Source organism: Garra rufa, unplaced genomic scaffold (assembly GCF_049309525.1).
Source record: "Garra rufa unplaced genomic scaffold, GarRuf1.0 hap1_unplaced_002, whole genome shotgun sequence".
Taxonomy (NCBI): domain Eukaryota; kingdom Metazoa; phylum Chordata; class Actinopteri; order Cypriniformes; family Cyprinidae; genus Garra; species Garra rufa.
Genome location: NW_027394277.1, coordinates 12,277,698 through 12,296,103, shown reverse-complemented (window position 1 = coordinate 12,296,103; position 18,406 = coordinate 12,277,698). Strand labels below are relative to the sequence as shown.

General features: G+C 32.1%; 1 protein-coding gene across 4 annotated transcripts in view; it reads left to right on the top strand.

Annotated features, from left to right (window-relative positions):
- LOC141305430 (protein 4.1-like) overlaps positions 1-18,406 on the top strand; it is a 91,651-nt gene that overhangs the window by 32,976 nt on the left and 40,269 nt on the right. For all 4 annotated transcript variants that reach the window (XM_073832534.1, XM_073832533.1, XM_073832532.1 and 1 more), the window contains exons 3-6: positions 10,992-11,486; positions 14,621-14,725; positions 15,008-15,050; positions 15,154-15,229. In XM_073832534.1, coding sequence (XP_073688635.1) covers positions 10,992-11,486; positions 14,621-14,725; positions 15,008-15,050; positions 15,154-15,229 — 719 coding nt within the window. The remainder of the gene's footprint in view (positions 1-10,991; positions 11,487-14,620; positions 14,726-15,007; positions 15,051-15,153; positions 15,230-18,406) is intronic.

The following is an 18,406-nucleotide window of genomic DNA, read 5'->3' as shown; positions in this document are numbered from 1 at the left end:
CGTCAGCACATCAGTAAAATAATGCGAGCCACTGAAGGGACACGGTTAGCTTAATGCTAGCGGTAGCCTGTACATAAGATTTTACTTACCACATAAATGGAGAGATGAGTGCACTGATGATGGCCAATGATTTACAGATCCTGAGCATCACTAAAGCATCAAAACTTGTGTGGTAATTCCTTCTTATGTTATACTACTTCGCTGCAGTATAACGTTACACAGAGCACATACAGTACATCACAGTAGTGAGAGAAAAAAATGTTGCGGATTCAAAGCGGCAGATTCAACAAACCGCATATTAACAGCGGCTAGAGTTAAATAAATGAAGCGGCCGTAATTAAATATTTATTTCCTCCATGTGTTTCCTTACAGCTGTGTGAGTGAGCCGCTCTGTGAGACAGCCAATCAGAGCAGAGCTCCTCATTATTATGCAGGAACCTTCCAAATAAGGCAATAACAGAGCATTTCATTCTAGGGACAAATCCTAGGTTGTAAGTGGACCTGTAAAACCATTTCTGCAGATGTTTTGCCCTTTCCTATGCCATATACCTTCTATGTAGATATCAGAGAGCAATTTAAAATATTGTTTCAATGCATTCTATGGCACCTTTAAATGCTTTCCTGAGGTACACTTTATGTGTTGTTTTCAAGCTGTTTTACTGACTTTTTTTCACACTTAAAACACTGACTGAGCAATTACATGAGTCATTTCAGTAAGTTGTACTGTTTTTTTCAACATGCCTTACCTATTCATATCAAATAATGTTTAGTGATGGTTTATTCTGAATATAGCATAGACTAAAAGATCTCTGCTCATTAAAATGAAAATCTATTCAAATGGAGAAATTGATATTGTTAACCAGCCCTAGCATCCACACAGCTGACACATTAGCCTGTTGTAGTTTATCCATTTTGTTTGCATGAAATCGACACTAACCCTTACCAAAAATAAGTATACTCCAATTTTATTTTATTAAGTATACTTAAGTAAAGTTCAAGTATATTTTTAAGTATACTTTATGTAGTAAGTATACAAATATCATTGTACTAGTAGTATACTTTGAAGTGTACTATTTCAATACTCCTTGGGACTAAATTGACCCAATTTCTAGTATATAAAAGTATAATTTTAAGTATACTTTAAATATAACAGTAGTAAACTTTGAGTACACAACTAGTTTACATTTATGTCTGTACTGCAAGTATACTAAAAGTGAACTTACAGGTATACTGATTAAATATTTTTTATGCATTTTTAGTACACTTTGAAGTATAGTCTCAGTCTAGTAGTTTTATACTGCAAGTATACTCGTAGGTTTTCTTATTATATTCGTTATATATCATTACACAGTTTTACATATTTTTGGTTTTGATGCTGTTTTATGTCTGATGATTGTGTTAGATTACATGTGGAAGCATTGTTTGTTTCGGTTTCTTCTTTACTTGTGTTTTGGAAATTCTGTACAGAAAACCCTAGCGTATAGCAATGAAAACACGGATTCTCAGAGCACAAGTATAGCTCAAATATATTTTGACTTTTTCTAAGTTTAAGTCAAGTATACTTAAATGTCATTTTAAGTATATTCCTGAGAAGTATATAAAACTCAATTTGTGAGAAGTACATAAAAAGTAGACTGAAGGTATACTTTCCTATTTTAAAGTTCGAAAGAAGTATACTAATAGCACACTTGAATGAACTTCTTTTTCGTAAGGGAACACAGTCAAAATGTGCCAATAAAGAGGTGCTACTTAGACGTCACCATTTCAGTCAATGATTTAAACCCTCCAAAACTGTTTCGGCTGAAATAGTCATGTTCCACATGACTAAATTCTGTCTTCTAAAGCAAAGCAGTAAAGCGTCTCCAAGACTTTTGAAAGTCCGAGTAACCCTCAGCCTACAGATGTGTGTGGGCTTACCGACAGTTTTGACCTCAGGGTGACAACTGGATGTTCACACTGTTTGCATGTAGAAAGGGATGTCTGTGCAAAGGCTGACTGAACTGAACTGTGGAGCTTCACACATCTCGCATTCACACATTTGAGTTACGGTCAAAGGTTGCGTGTTAAAACCTTCTCTGCACAGCTCTCATCTGCTCCAGCAGCGCACTAAACGCTAAAAGCTTTCTGAGAGGCTGTTCATACTGAACGGCTGGTATTTTAGGCATTGCTGACTGGCTCCTGTCAACTTTTTTTCCAATGCTAGTATTATTTATTCTGCTCTCTTTTCTGTTGAATATGAAGCGTTTTAAAGGGATAGATCATTCAAAAATGAAAACTCCCTCATGTCGTTCCAAACCTGTATGAATTTCTGTGAATTAGGGGTTGATTAGGAGTTTTGTTTTACTTCATAGTTGTAAATTTGCTAAATTTTTCATAGTCAGTGTCAGGCTTGTGCACAATTCAGAATTGAATTGAGAATGACTCCTAAATTCCAATTCAATTCTTGAATTTGAATTGATGTCAAAAACAGGATCTAGAATTACAATTCGAATTTGAATTAAAGGAAGCAGAATTGCAATTCAATACAAATTCAAAGAAATTCATATACATAAGTGAAGTGTTTAACAATAAAGCTTTACAATATATGTCAGATTTCATTACATATTCTATAAATGATATTAGTTTGAACTACTAGTACAGGTTACATTAACAGGAAATGTTTCCCCCCAGCAATGAATGTTAAAAGCTCTAGTCACAGAACACATAATTAAGTTTGATTTATTGGAATTGTAATTTTGTGGAACACAATGGAACGTGACTCCATATCCCAGAAGCTTTGCTTTAACCAAGTATTTAATGGTTGCCAAACAATTTGAGGTGGACATTTGTTTGAAAGCTTCTTTTCTACACAATTGAGAATTAGATGCAACAGTGTTGCTCAATGAGTTTTGCATTGGAATAAATGACAACTGCATTTACAACGACTTTGTGTTATTTGATTACTTTGAAATGAAAATAACATTTTGAAGAAAACTAATCAAACATTGAGGGAGTAATTTATTTCAAGAATTTGATCATTATCTATATGTTGGAACAAAATGTATGCAGGGTTGAGGAGTGACTACACTGTAAAAAGTTTGCTGTAAATTTTACAGTAACTTACTGGCAGCTGGATGCCAGTAAGTTACTGTAAAAATGTTTACAGTATTAATACTGTAAGTGCATTTACAGTACTAAAAGGTCTTTACTGTAATTTCATTTACAGTATTTTTACTGTAATTTCATTTACAGTATTTTTACTGTAATTTCATTTACATTATTTTTACTGTAATTTAATTTACAGTGTTTTTACTGCATCTTCAATTACAGTATTTTTACTGTATTTTCAATTACAGTATCAGTACTATAGAGTTTATTTTCATTTATTTTAAACATTTTTTACCTGTAAAAACAATCCAATTAACCTACAGCACTGTAATTCAAGATTTTTACCACCCCAACCCCATAAAAATCACAATAACTCATAAGCATTAGTTCTGATAATATTCTTTTTAATTGTTGAACATTTTCTTTTTAAAAGTACAGAGACTTTGTATCATGGCAAACATACACATACTGAAAAGCAAAAATAAGTAAGTACACTACCAGTCATAAGTTTTTGAACACTAAGATTTTTTTAAAGAATTCTCTTCTGCTTACCAAGCCTTAATTTATTCCTTTGATCAAAGCTGAATTTTCAGCATCATTACTCGTCTTCAGTATCACATGATCCTTCAGAAATCATTCTAGTATGCTGATAAACATTATTTAATTTTTAGATTTTTCAGGATTCTTTGATGAATAGAAAGATATTATTTAGCAAGGATGATTTAAATTGATCAAAAGTGATAATAAAGACATTCATAATGTTACAAACTATTTCTGTTTCAGATAAATGCTGTTTATCTGAACTTTCTATTCATCAAAGAAACCTGAAAAAAAAAATGTATTTTAGCATTATAATAATTTCAGCAACATCATAATAATAGTTTTTGAGCAGAAAATCAAATTATTAGAATGATTTCTGAAGGATCATGTGACTGCAGTAATGATGCTAAAAATTAAGGTTTGATCACAGCAATAAATTACATTTTAAAATATATTCAAAAAGAAAACAGTTATTTTAAATAATAAAAATGGTTCAAAAGTGTACTGTGTTTGCTGTACTTTGGATCAAATGAATGCAGGCTTAGTGAGCAGAAGAGACCTTCTTTAAAAACATTTAAAATCTTACTGTTCAAAAGCTTTGTCTGGTAGTGTAAATAAAATAAAATCATACAGTAAAAATGTGTTTGTGTTGTGTTAAATTTTAGTAGTTTTGAGTCAAAGTTGACAAGCTCTCTGATGAGAAACGGCAGAATGGGATTCAGGCTGATGCTTGTTGTTTGCACCCTCTTTCCAGAAGTCCATCTGATCTGTGACTGTCAATGCATTTGCTGCCACAAAGGTTGACTGTCTGAACAAACCTGCAAGCACAAGAAAAACAGTGTTTAAAGAATTTGCCTCAACTGTCAAACTTGGTGCTGTATGCATTTTAAAAAAAATTATATACTACATACGAACGCAGTAGTAAGAAAAAAAACTGAAGAAACTTTTTCTTGAAATTTTTTATAAAGAATTTTATGAATGGGTCAGTAAGTCACTGATTCTAGGTGTTTAAAAAAGGTAAATTCATTCAGTAATGAAACACTGCTGTGTGCAGAGATGCACAACATGGCTTTGTTAAGAACCGTTTTTACTAAATGGAGCAAAAAGACAATACTTTCTTCATGATTTAAATCACTTAATATTACATTCTTGTTTATTGAATTTTGTTGCCCTGACACTCAAAAGTCTGCCACAGACCATGCTAAATGCTAACCAATCTGTTCATATAAACATTCTAAACGTGTGTTTCCTAGAAAGTCTGTGCATATAATAAGCCTACTATGATTAAAAATCTCTAATTGTTGCTTTACAGTAACAATAATCTAAATTGATAGACGGTAAGATTGCTATTATGAATTTAAAGGTTACAGTAAGTTAAAGATACCTGAAGCAGCTGCATTTTGCTGTTTAAATACTGGTTTAATAGAAATAATTTTGCATGTGCATGCAAACTCAATCTTGATGTGACAAGACATGGTAATAAAAAACATTCCCCGGAAATAAATACCTTTCAAATGTGTACTTTAAATACAATATAACTTGCTTAGGATAAAAGCATCTGAAAAATGCATGAATGTAAATGCAATGTAAAACAAAAATGTTTTGGGTTACCTGATTCTGCATGTCTGTAAAATGGACAGCTGGCTGTATGATGATTCTGCCCTTGATGGTAAGCATCCAGTTAGTGCTTGGAGAAATCTCCTGTAACAGACAGTGTCACAACACCCTTTTAGTGTTACTATAGTTTATGATCAGAAAAGACAACTACTGTACAGTAATAAAATCTACATTTTTAATAAAATAAACATTTATAATATTTATTAGCAAAACTTGTTATATTAATATATTGCTAGCCCGTTACTCTCTTTAAAAAGTTAACCTGTTCTGCAAGTCAGTGGAGAACAGCAGCCTGTGGCTAATTTGGCTAATTTAGTAACGTTAACATTAACTTAGTTAAATTGATGAAAGGGGAAGCTCACCTGTTGTTTGCACTGCGACGACGGCAATCACCAGAAAAGACTCTAATACACCTCCGATGCAGACGACATGACCACGAGACCACAAACTTGAAAATAAAACACAAAAGATGCAGTTAACCGCGGTGTTCAGTTTTACCTCAGTGTTTCATGTTAGCGCGCTGTTTATGTCACGTCTGTCACTAAAGGGACCGTCTATAAAGTTACATACGACATTCATACACACATTTCTTACTTAAACATCATTTGAAGAGAATTACCTTGCCAGCTATAAAGAGGCAGCGTTTAAAAGATATTATGCTGCTCTGTGACTAACGTTAAGTTTGTCAACTTCGGCTTACTGACATTATTAGCTTACCAGTTCATTATTGTCGATACTATGGCAGTCATTCACAGAAGAAGATCCAAAATACACCTCCGCGCTCCGACGTTACAGACGACATCCAGACCAGAAACTTGAAAATGACAAGCAAAAGAAGGGCTTGAAAATACAGTTTAAAATCTCCACAGAAACAGTGGTGTTGCTTAACGCACTTTACCTCAGTATTTCACCTCAGTTTGCTGTTAAGCTTGAGTAAGGGCTCGTCAGACGAACTAACTTGCATTAAAGGGCAGCCGAATATACAAACGTGTTTCTCAGTTTAAATAAAGTTTATTTCGACTAATATAGGTCACCTTAATTTACTCACCAGTCCATGTTTTCACCGTTATGGCGGCGCCCCGGCCGTCAGTCAGAAAAAAAAGGCTACCGACATGAAAAACACGATGAATATTGTTAGTTTGCTGTTAACAAGTGAAAACAAATTAAAATTGTTCAGTTTTTCATAAAACAGAAATAATATACTAACCTTTTTGTCGAGTTATTGATGCAACATTTCTCTTTTGTCCTTTTTACCGCCACTTCCTCTCAACAGGAGAAAAAAAAATCTCCCTTGCCATTGGTCAATTTTTCGCGGGCAAGTTCACTACTGTAAACGGATTTACAGTAGTGGAGAATTACAGTAGTGATCATATATTTTCCCATAATCCTTTGCAGTTTACAGTAAAATACTGTATATACATTTTACAGTATCTTACTGTAGATATTACAGTAAAATACTGTTCAAATTACAAAAATCGGTTACAGTGTAGTTATGTGTAATGAAATTATGCTATTAAATTACAAAATTAATGTAATTGTATGTGAGATTCAACACATTCTTTCTGTTGTATGACTGTGTGGAATGTCTTTGAATTGCCATGAATTTAATTCCACTTCCTGTCATTCCAACTCCAATTCAAATTCAACTTCCTGTGGGGCGGAGTCAATTCAATTCAAATTCCAACTTATGAATTGAATGGTGGCCAATTCTGAAATTCTGAATTGTGCACAAGCCTGGTCAGTGTTAGTATCATCAGAGACTGAAAAAAAAGGCTTTTTGTTTGTGTTTACACATACAAAATGATTGATACTGTTGCATGATATACCGCTGTTAAAAAGGTATTGTGATACACTGCTTTAAATGCACTGTACTGATACTTTAAGAAAGCATTTTGGTAAGAGCCATATTAACACTGTTTATTTAGGGTCCTATGATTAAAGCGAAGCGGAAAACATGGACAGAATCGCGAGATCCAGTCAGTGGCGTAGCAAGTCAGCCCCGGGCCCTTATACAAAAAAATTAGTACATAACGTTACGTAATTATATTCACAAGCTGTTTTATTTATGTATAAATGCTTGGAAATAATATTTAACATTCTCAATTTATAGTGAGATAACTATATTGACCTCAGAACAAGCGGCATGTGAATCAACTATCTTTTCCTCTTTAGTATTTGCAGCACAACATAAACATGAAAAATATTTAAAAGCATGTTAAAAAAAATAATAAAAACGATATCTCATGAAATCGTCAATAAAACTTGTTGTGAGTAATAATAATAGTAACATAACATTTAGCCTACCTTAGAAAAGCCAACAAGGCTATAACTTTGCCAACATTGTTTTATTTTTCTCATAAATCAGCCAGTTAACTGAGTTGAAGCCTACTTTTATTGCCGTTTTTCATGTTAAATGTGAAGACAGGTTGAATGCCACAAACTTTTTTATTTTTTGGGCGTAGTAGGTGGAATTGTCAAATTAACTTTACGCAATATAACGTGATTTTATTACATGAATTCTTTTGTTTTAAAGTAGTAATTTAAAGCATTCTGTAGATATATTTATCATGTCTGTGAGGCAAGTATTCGCTGAGTTTCGGATCATTTTTGTGAAGCTCTCCTCCTCAAGACAGAGACGGCAGAAAGCGCATGTTTGTTTTCTTTAGCTATTTTAAGAAAGTGTTTTATGTCTATATAAAACAAAATAAAACGACATAAAATCAGCATGACTTGCCTTTTATTTTTGATTTGAGAAAGCTAAACTGATCAAACATGCATAAGTAGACATGCTTTTGATTATTAAAATGTAATGAAACTATTAAAATTGAATGCAGAAAATTAATACAAAACAGGTTCACAGAATTTGAACTAAAACTAAATAAAAGAAAAATAATAAAACATTTGTTGGGCCTTAAAATGTAACTTTTGTTAAACTTTTAAGAAATTGCTGTTAAATCGTCTATGTTTCATGATTTCAATTAATTAGACATGCTTTTGATTAATATTTTTTTATATAACCATTAAAATAGAGTCTAGAAAAATTAAAAATGGGAAAAACGGAATCCAGAAAAATTTAAATGAATTAGGAAAAAATAAAACGAAATTTGCGAATAGCGCCCTATTTATTTCATCTGTCTTTGTTTTATTGTATTTGTCCTTTAGTTTGTTACTTGTATTTATTTTCTTATTATTAATATCAAGAATAAAATAACAAAAATTATCATTATATAAATTGTAATTGTGAAATAAAATTACTACATTATAATTGTATTATCATAATATTGTCCGCAACCTGTCAAAATAAAAGTTCAGTTTAACTTGACAGAAATATTACTTAATATAATGATAAAACTACTGCTACTACAGTTTTTTGCACTAAAAACTGAACCTTAAAGTCATTTTTCAAAACTCTAGATACAAAACTCAAAACAGTCATTATTTGTAACACAGGCTGTCCAGTGTTCAAAACTTTGCATATTGCGTTCATATCTTTAAAGAAGCCTTGCATTAGCAGAAGCATTGTTTCAAAAAACGAATTTATTATGAAATATTATAGGAACATTACTTTAGATCACCCATACACAAGTTACCCATAGTTTCAATGTGTTTTTGCTAGTACAGTCATTAAATATAGTTGTACAAAATATGTGATTCAGGTTTCATTTTTTTTTTTTTTACTGTAGACTGAGAACAGTACAGACACAGTGGTATCATTGAAATACTGTAATGTGGAATTTACTGATAAAATAAATCTCAGCATAGGTTTTCTAAAGAAAAAATTTAATTCAAAGTTTTAGCAGTTTTTTTTTTCAGCAGGGTACAGAATACAATTTACAGTTTACAAACTGCTAAAACCAACCTAGGCTGGTTGGCTGGTCTTAGCTGGTTTTAGCTGGTGGTTTCCCAGCCTGACCAGACAGAAAAGTGGCCAATACCCCTCTAAAACCAGCCTGCTGACCAGCTATGACCAGCTAAAAACAGCCAAACAGCCTAGTCTGGTTTTGGATGGGTTTTTTTCAGCAGGGCTAATTTGTGTACCAACGTTCTTTATACATTCTTTTTTTTTTTAAACCAGGGTAGCGATTAACTCATTAAAACCACAAAAGCAATAACATAAAAATGACATCTCGCATTCAGTAATGTTGAATATGAAAATGTGTTCCTGGGCAACAAAACATATAAAGGTACCTTTAAAGGTTACTTGTACCCTAAAAGGTATAGTTTTGTACCGTTTTTTCTGAGAGTGTAGTGTGGTCCATCTGGGTCATATTCTGTGGTAACTGGTGTCAAATGATCTATCCTGAAACATGCACTATTTTCCATAAAAGCTATGCTTCAAGGGTAATGCAACAGTTACTTATCATTTTAAGCAGATGTATCAACTGATAGTTCAATCTTTGTAACAAAATTAATGCACACTCATCTCAGATGTAATGTGTGAGTTGCATTTTGAAATAGTAATACTTTGATGTTAAGTTGTGTCATTTTGAACAGGTGATTTAAGTTCAATGAACAAATGATCTTTGGCTTATATGTATTGTATCCAAGCATTTTGAAAAATGTGTTAAGTGGTTTGAAAAATGTGCATTTTGATCATTGGTTGTGAATTATGTGTCTAGAGTTTTGAAAAATGACATTACGGTTCTGTTATTAGTGCAAAAACGATTGTAAAAAACTGTAATAAAAGTATTATTAAAACAACATTTAAGGAATGTTTATCAGAAAAAATATTTACCTGAATTTATTTACAAGAAAATTGTAAATAGGCCTACACAAGACAGTAGGCCTATTTCTGAAAGAAAAAAATAAAAGAAAAAATAATTTAATTAATTAGACATGCTTTTGATTAATATTTTTTAATATAACCATTAAAATAAAGTCTAGAAATATTAAAAATGGGAAATTAATTTGGAAAAAATACAACAGAATTTGGGAATAGAAAAAAATTCATAGAGCCCTATTTATTTCATCTGTGTCTTTGTTTTATTTTTATACTTTGTCCTTTAGTTTGTTACTTGCATGTATTTTCTTATTATTAATAACAAGAATAAAATAACGAAAATTGACTATATCATGATATAAATTGTAATTGTGAAATAAAATTACTATATCATGAAATAAGATTTGGCCAGAACCTGTCAAAATCAAAGTTTAGTTTAACTTGAAAGAAATATTACTTAATATAATTAAAACAACATTTAAGGAATGTTTGATAGAATTTTTTTTTTACCTGAATTTATTTACAAGAAAATTGTACAGAAAAAAAATTAAAATAAAATAAATAATACATTTTAATTAATCTTTATAAATTAATTAGATATGCTTTTGATTATTAAAATTGAATGAAACTATTAGATCTGAATGCAGAAAATTAATTGAAAACAGTATTTGATCAAAATAAAACTAAAACAAAACAATAGAACAATAATATAATTATAACACATTTTATGGGGCCTTAAAATGTCATTTTTGTTAAACCTTTAAGAAATTGCAGTTAAATCGTGTACGTTTCATGATTTAAATTAATTAGACTTGTGATTTTTGATTAATATTTTTTAATGTAACCATTAAAGATATTTTAGTCTGGTATCGTATCAAGTCAAAATTTTGGTATCATGACGACATTGACTGGTTCTGTAAGATACCTTGATTCTAGTAAAGGCACAAATTTGTCTTTTTCTACCAAAGTAATTGTGCAATAATCTAAAGTTTTGATTTTGATCATGTTTAAATTTGTTTTCCTCCAGCAAATCGTAGCAGATCAGAAGGAAGACGTCGAGCTGGAGTCCGGCAAGGCAGAAAAGGAGAAGGGGGAGAAGAAGGAGAAGAAGGAAAAGAAGGAGAAGAAGGAAAAGAAAGAGAAAGCAGATAAGGAGAAACCAGAGAAGAAGGAGAAGCCAGAGAAAAAAGAGAAAGCAGAGAAGAAAGAGAAGAAGGAGAAAAAAGAGAAGAAGGAGAAGAAAAACGAGGACAAGGCCAAAGGAGAGGAGGGAGAGAAAGACAAGGAGCACGAGAAGGAAAAAGAGAAAGTAGAGGAAGAGGCCAAGCCGGAAGACGCAGGTGCGGCAGAAACAGAAGTGAAGGAGGAAGGAGAAAAAGAGGAAGAGAGACAAGAGGAGAACGCGGTGGAGGAGGAGGAAGAGGAGGAGGAGGGGAAGAAGCAGAAAGCATCTCGCCGCCCCAGGATCATGCACTGCAAAGTCAAGCTCCTGGATGATACTCTCTTCGAGTGTGAGCTGGAAGTAAGCGACACACACACACACACACACACACACACAGCACACAACCGCCGCTTTTGTTGCTTATCAAGTTCGGCGTATCGCTGTCTAGTCCCACGAGAGCGCCTCTGAAACTCAAGCGTTGCTCAAGGGCTTTTACTTCCTTTGCTAATTAACTCTCAGACTACCGAGAGACTATTTCTGCTGATGTGACACTTAGGCCTGCTTTTGTTGCTGTCGTACTGTGGCTCTTGTCTGACTCGATGTCTACCTTCTACAGAGACGGCACCCTAAGCAGCAACTTGACCCGCAAGTCTCGCTTTACCTTCACAGCTATTTCTGACGTTAGCATGTAACCAGCTAAGCTAATAATCTGATTTCTCAATGTTCAGAATAGAATAAGAGCCAACTCTTTATATAGAACATAAACTGTATCAAAAATAGTAGGAGAAACCCTCTGCATAACTTCACATTTCAGACAGCAGTGTGCTACGTTGTGGTCACGTGACCTCCTCAGTTTGCATGTGATCTAGTTATCATCTTGTTAAAATGTCTTAACCATGCAGTCCCATAATGGAAATTCATCACTTGTTGCTAATCACTTGGTTTATTCTCACTGGAAAGTGAAGTCTTACATATTGCATTGTGGGATACTGAGCACAGCACAATGTGTAGTACATGCATACAGATAATATGTTTACAAAGCACAGTATACATTCAATATTATCGAAGCCCATTTCTGCCACTTAAGAATTAGTTGACATATTTGCACATTTTATGTTGTAATCAATGATTATAAGATAAATAGGAGAAATTATTAGATAATAGGGCTGGGTAAAAAATATTGATTCTCCGATTTTAATCGATCTTCAGTTTAACGCAACGATATCGATTCTTAATGCGCGTGCTTCACGTAAGAGGATATGAATATTCACCTCTCGTCCTGAAGGTGTCACCATCAGCTGATTTTTTTTGCAGAAAATCTGGTGATCAAAAATGATTAGGCTGTAGTTAAGAACTGTTAGTTTTATGGACAGTTAGAATGTTTTGTATATGCAGACAAGGGCTTTATGATGGGCCTGTTTTGAACGTTTTGAATTTAGAAAAATGTTCATTTCTTAAACATGTTTGAAGATCTTAATAGATTTCACTGTTGCACATTTACAGTCTTTTTATTTTTTTTTACAGTAATGTGCATTTTGCAGTTTGTTTACATGGTGTACAATGGATGCACATATTTATGACTTCTTGTTACAGTGTTCATTTAAAATAAAAGTTGTTTATAATAAACAACTGTGTGCACCCTATTATTAACGTAGATGTGTATTTCAGTAATAAACTTAAGTAGGAGAGTTTCAGTTACCAGCATTTATATCAAAATATGGATCCCATGTCTGCAAAACTAACATTTTAAATGAAATATTGATAGCTAATCGAAATCGAATCGAAACCCTAAAAATAAGAATCAAATCGAATCGCCGAATTGGTCACGATACCCAGCCCTATTAGATAAAGTCAACAATTTTGTAATTTTGAAATTGTTGTATGGACGCATTATATCTCATAATTTTGACTTTTTATCATATCTGTTTTTGTATCTTTTAATTTTGAATTACTGACATACAGTAATTATTATTTTTTTATGTTGTTTTAGAAGTTACTTTTTGAATTACTACTGTTTCTTTCCTCATAGCTTTGCCTTACTGTCATGATTATGACTTGACTGCTGAATTTCAATGTATGAAATTTGACTTATTTCATAATTTAGTATGTCACATTTTGACAATTATGACTTTGTTTCTCATAGTTGAGACTGAATCAAAATGAGTCATGATTATGAGATAAATAGTTGAAATTATGAGATAAAAATGTCCAAATTTATCTCATAATTTTGACTTTCTGTCATAACTATTATATTTTATCTTATAATTTCATTTTCTAACAATTTTAACTTTTGCCATAATTTGAACGTTCTGTCTCATAATTCTGATTTACTGTCATGATTACAACTTTATTGGTGATGTCAATTTAAGTCATGAGTTAAAAAAATAGATTTTTGTCATTGATATTGTTGTATCTCTATCTCATTATTTTGACTTTGACTTTGTATCTTATAATTTCGATTTACTGCCAAAATTATGACTTTTTAATTTCAATTTAAATTGTTTGTTATAATTTTTACTTTGTCATTTTGATATGATCTCATAATTATGATTTACTATCATGCTTATGACTTAATTGATAATTCCAACTTATTTAATAATTTATTATACATTTTTCACTTAAAAAAAGTTGAAATTATGAGATAAAAACATCTAAATTTTGTCATAATGACATTATTGTATTATCTCGTAATTTTGACGTTTGTCATTTTTTTTATCCTAATTATAACTTTTGTCATAATTTTAACGTTTTATCCTGTCATGATTATTATATATAATATTAATTAATAATTTCAGTTCATGTAATAATAATAACACTTTCTCATAATTATTACTTAGTATCACATAATTTTTCACTTATTTCATAATCTTGAGTCATAAGATAAATAGCTGACATTATGAGATAAAAATTTCAGAATTTTGTCATAATGACATTGTCGTATTTTCTTATAATTGTGACTTTCTGTGATAACTATTTTTTATTTTATTTTATAAATTTACATTTCTAACATAATTATGACTTTTGCCATAATTGTAATGATTATGACTTAATTGATAATTTCAATTTATTTAATCATTTTGACTTTTTATCTCGTAATTATTACTTAGTATTTCATAATTTTAACTTATGTCTCAATTATGACTTAGTATCACACCTTTTCACGATTATGAAATAAAAAGTTGAAATTATGAGATAAAAATGTCTTGACTATTAATAGATTTAATAATAGCTATTTTTAACTATAATAATAGATAAACATTTTGTCATATTGACATTGTTGTATTATCTCATAATGACTTATGAATTATATAATAATTCTGATTTAGCGAAGCTTTATTTATTTATATATTTGTTCTTGTGTGGCAGGGTTTCTATACTATATACTGAAGGAATAGTAAAATATTATGTTAGTACGCTACTCTTATCTGTACATGACATAATTTGCTAAATAAGCTGCTCAGTTCTGTGTTTTAACTACATTTCTTTGTTTTCAGAAACATGCCAAAGGCCAAGAGCTGTTTGCAAAAGTGTGTGACCACCTGAACCTATTAGAGAAGGACTATTATGGACTGGCCATATGGGAGACGTCAACCATAAAGGTGCCTCAATCTGTTAGCGCTCAATCTCACTCTTTTAATATTAACTGTAGGCAGCTAGTTTTTTTCTTGACGCACCATGTTTAGGTTAGTTTACCTTTTGGAGAAGATTTCCAGTGGAAACTAAAAGACATGTGCATGCTTTTTCTTGTAAATGATGTCTGTATTGTTTAATGTCTTTTAATTAATTTGCTTTCTACACTTATTTTAGAGTTCTGAGAGCAGTAAAACCCAGATTTGTTGGTGTAAACAGGCCTTTAGTTAAAGGATGTCTTTGTCTTTCAGACATGGCTGGACTTCACCAAGGAGATCAGACGGCAAGTACAAGGTGAGTCATATCATGCCGTTCATCTTTTTGACATGAAATAACTACCAGAAAGTCAGTGTCTAGTCTGTTGTTCCTGTTTAAAATCATGTTTGCATTTATTTAGGCACCGACTACGATTTCACATTCAATGTGAAGTTCTACCCACCTGATCCAGCCCAACTATCAGAAGACATCACCAGGTGAACAGCACTTTCTTTAATTTAGACCTAATATGTGACCACAAAACCAGTCATAAGGGTCATTTTTTTTTTATTAATGCTGAATAATTAAGCTTTCCATTGATGTGTGGTTTGTTATGATAGGACTTTTTTGACAATTTGAATATCTGGAATCTGAGGGTGCAAAAAAATCTAAATATTGAGAAAATCGCCTTTAAAGTTCTTAGCAGTGCATATTACTAATCAAAAATGAGATTTTAATATATTTATGGTAGGGAATGTATAAAATATTTTCATGGAACATGATCTTTACGTAATATCCTAATGATTTTTGGCATAAAAGAAAAATCTATCATTTTAAACCAATACAATATATTTTAGGCTACTGCTACAAATATACCCGTGCTCCTTAAAGGAGTACTTCACTTCTAGTTCTAGTCTTTCCTTCTTCAGCCATAAAAAAATAGTTTTTTTGAGGAAAACATTTCAAGATTTTTGTCAATATAGTGCACTTCTATGGTGCCCCCGAGTTTCAACTTCCAAAATGCAGTTTCAATGCAGCTTCAAAGGGCTTGAAATGATCCCAGCCGAGGAAGAAGGGTCTTATCCAGCAAAACGATTGGTTATTTTCTAAAAAAATACAGTTTATATACGTTACCTCAAACATGCGTCTTGTCTAACTCTGTGTAATCCGAGTCAATACAGTTAGGGTATGTCGAAAAACTCCCATCTCGTTTTCTCCTCCAACTTTAAAATTGTCCTAGACTGGGTCGGTACTTCTGCAGCGATGTAGGACAATTTTGAGGTTGGAGGAGAAAATGAGATGGGAGTTTTTTGACCTACCCTAACTGTCTTGAATCGGAATACACAGCTTTCATGCAGAGTTAGACAAGACAAGAGTTTGAGGTTAAAACGTATATAAATTGTAATTTATTATAAAAAATAATAGATCGTTTCGCGAAATAAGACCCTTCTTCCTCGGCTGGGATCCTTTAGAGCCCTTTGAAGCTGCATTTAAACTGCATTTTAGAAGTTCAAACTCGGGGGCACCATAGAAGTCCATTATATGGAGAGAAATCGTAAAAATGTTTTCCTAAAAAAAAAAACAAAAAAAAACAAAACACTAATTTCCTTTCGACTAAAGAAAGAAATCCTGTGGTCCAGGATTACGTATGGTTACTGGTCAGATGATTTGACGTTTTAAATTAACCTCTGCAATCACCCATCTTTTTCCCTATCTCTCTTTAATGTTTCCTGTCCCTGATATCTAGGATTATAGTCGTATTAGAAATAAAATTGATTTTGTGGTATGGCTTAGTGGGATTATCAAATTACAAAAGCTGCAATTTAACTAAATAAATATATGTGATTCTGTATGTTTGTTTTAGAGTGAAATGCGGCACTGCGTTTATTTACTGTAAACCAAGCCTGAGTTGCTGAAACCCCATATTATGAGCCTTATGCGCTGTAATGAACACAGTGCTGCGGTTCACTCTTAAATACGCAGTGCATATATTTATTTATTTAAATCGCAGCCTTTGTGATTTGACAGCCGGACTGAATGAATCTCTAAATAATAATTATTTTATAGTCATATTGAATGGCTCAAAAACAAATGCGCCCTATGAAAACTCAAGTACAAAAAGTGAATTTTTTTGGCAGTATTTTCTTAGTGATACATGATTTACACTAAATGCAGATATCAGATACATTATATTTAGACTATGTAAAAATAGCAGGATTTTCTTTGCAATAAGTGTACATAGATGCTTTTTATACTATTTATACTTAATGGCAGATATTTGCACCTCAGCATTGTAGTACATTATAAATAGTATGCAACAATAACATATTAAATGTAAATAATCATTTTTATTAAAATTATTAAATAGGTGTTGCCTTATTGGGACAATAAAGTCCTCCCTACACCTACCCGTAACCTATAAACACCCGTGAGGCACTTTATTTTCCAGTTCTTCTTAATTTTTTTAATATACTGGTTTGTACTTTTTAGAGTAAAAAAGATAATTCAGTTTTTATACAGTTGAAGTCAAATGTTTACATACACCTTGCAGAATCTGCAAAATGTTAATTATTTTACCGAAATAAAAGGAATCGTACAAAATTTATTATTATTTAGTACTAAACTGAATAAGATATTTCAGATGAAAGTCATTTACAAAAGTCCACAAGAAAAAATAATAATTGGATTTATAAAAATGGCCCTGTTCAAAAGTTTACATGCACTTGATTCTTAACACTGTGGTGTTACCTGAAGTGATAGTTGTTCATGAGTCCCTTGTTTGTCCTGAGCGGTTAAACTGCCTGCTGTTCTTCAGAAAAATCCTTCAGGTCCCACTTATTCTTTGGTTTTTCATAATTTGTGTGTATTTGAACCCTTTCCAACAATGACTGTATGATTCTGAGATCCATGTTTTCACACTGAGGACAACTGAGGGACATAATGAGGGATGAGGGATATCATATTTTTGTCATTTAGCACTGCTTTTCAGAAGCTACAGAAGATACTCACATGTTTACCAGAAGACAAAATAAGTCAAATTTACCCTGATTCAAAAAGTTTTTACTTTATTTATTAATGCCTTAATAGTTGCAAATGAGTCCCTCAGTTGTCCTCAGTGTGAAAAGATGGATCTCAGAATCATACAGTCATTGTTGGAAAGGGTTCAAATACACAAAAATGCTGAAAAACCACAGAATCTGTGGGACCTGAATTTTTTTTCTGAAAAAACAGCAGGCAGTTTAACTGTTCAGGACAAACAAGGGACTCATGAACAACTATCACTAAACAACAACAACAACAAAAAAACACAGCTGTGGATCATTCAGGTAACAACACAGTATTAAGAATCAAGCGTATGTAAACTTTTGAACAGGGTCATTATTTTTTTCTCCGGTGGACTATATGTAAGGTCATCACTAAATAAAAAAAATATTTGTATGTTCCCTTCTATTTAGTAAAATTACCATTTTGCAGATTCTGCAAGGCGTATGTAAACTTTTGACTTCAACTGTTTTTCATTTTTAAATTTTTTGGGAATTTGAACCAGAATAGTTAAATTCCGCACAATTCTCATATCTGATATCCAGTTCCCGCCATATGAGATAGTAGTTTGTCTCTCTCTTCCCATCTCTTGCTTGCCCACACACTAATTTTAAAACTAATCTCCGATACTT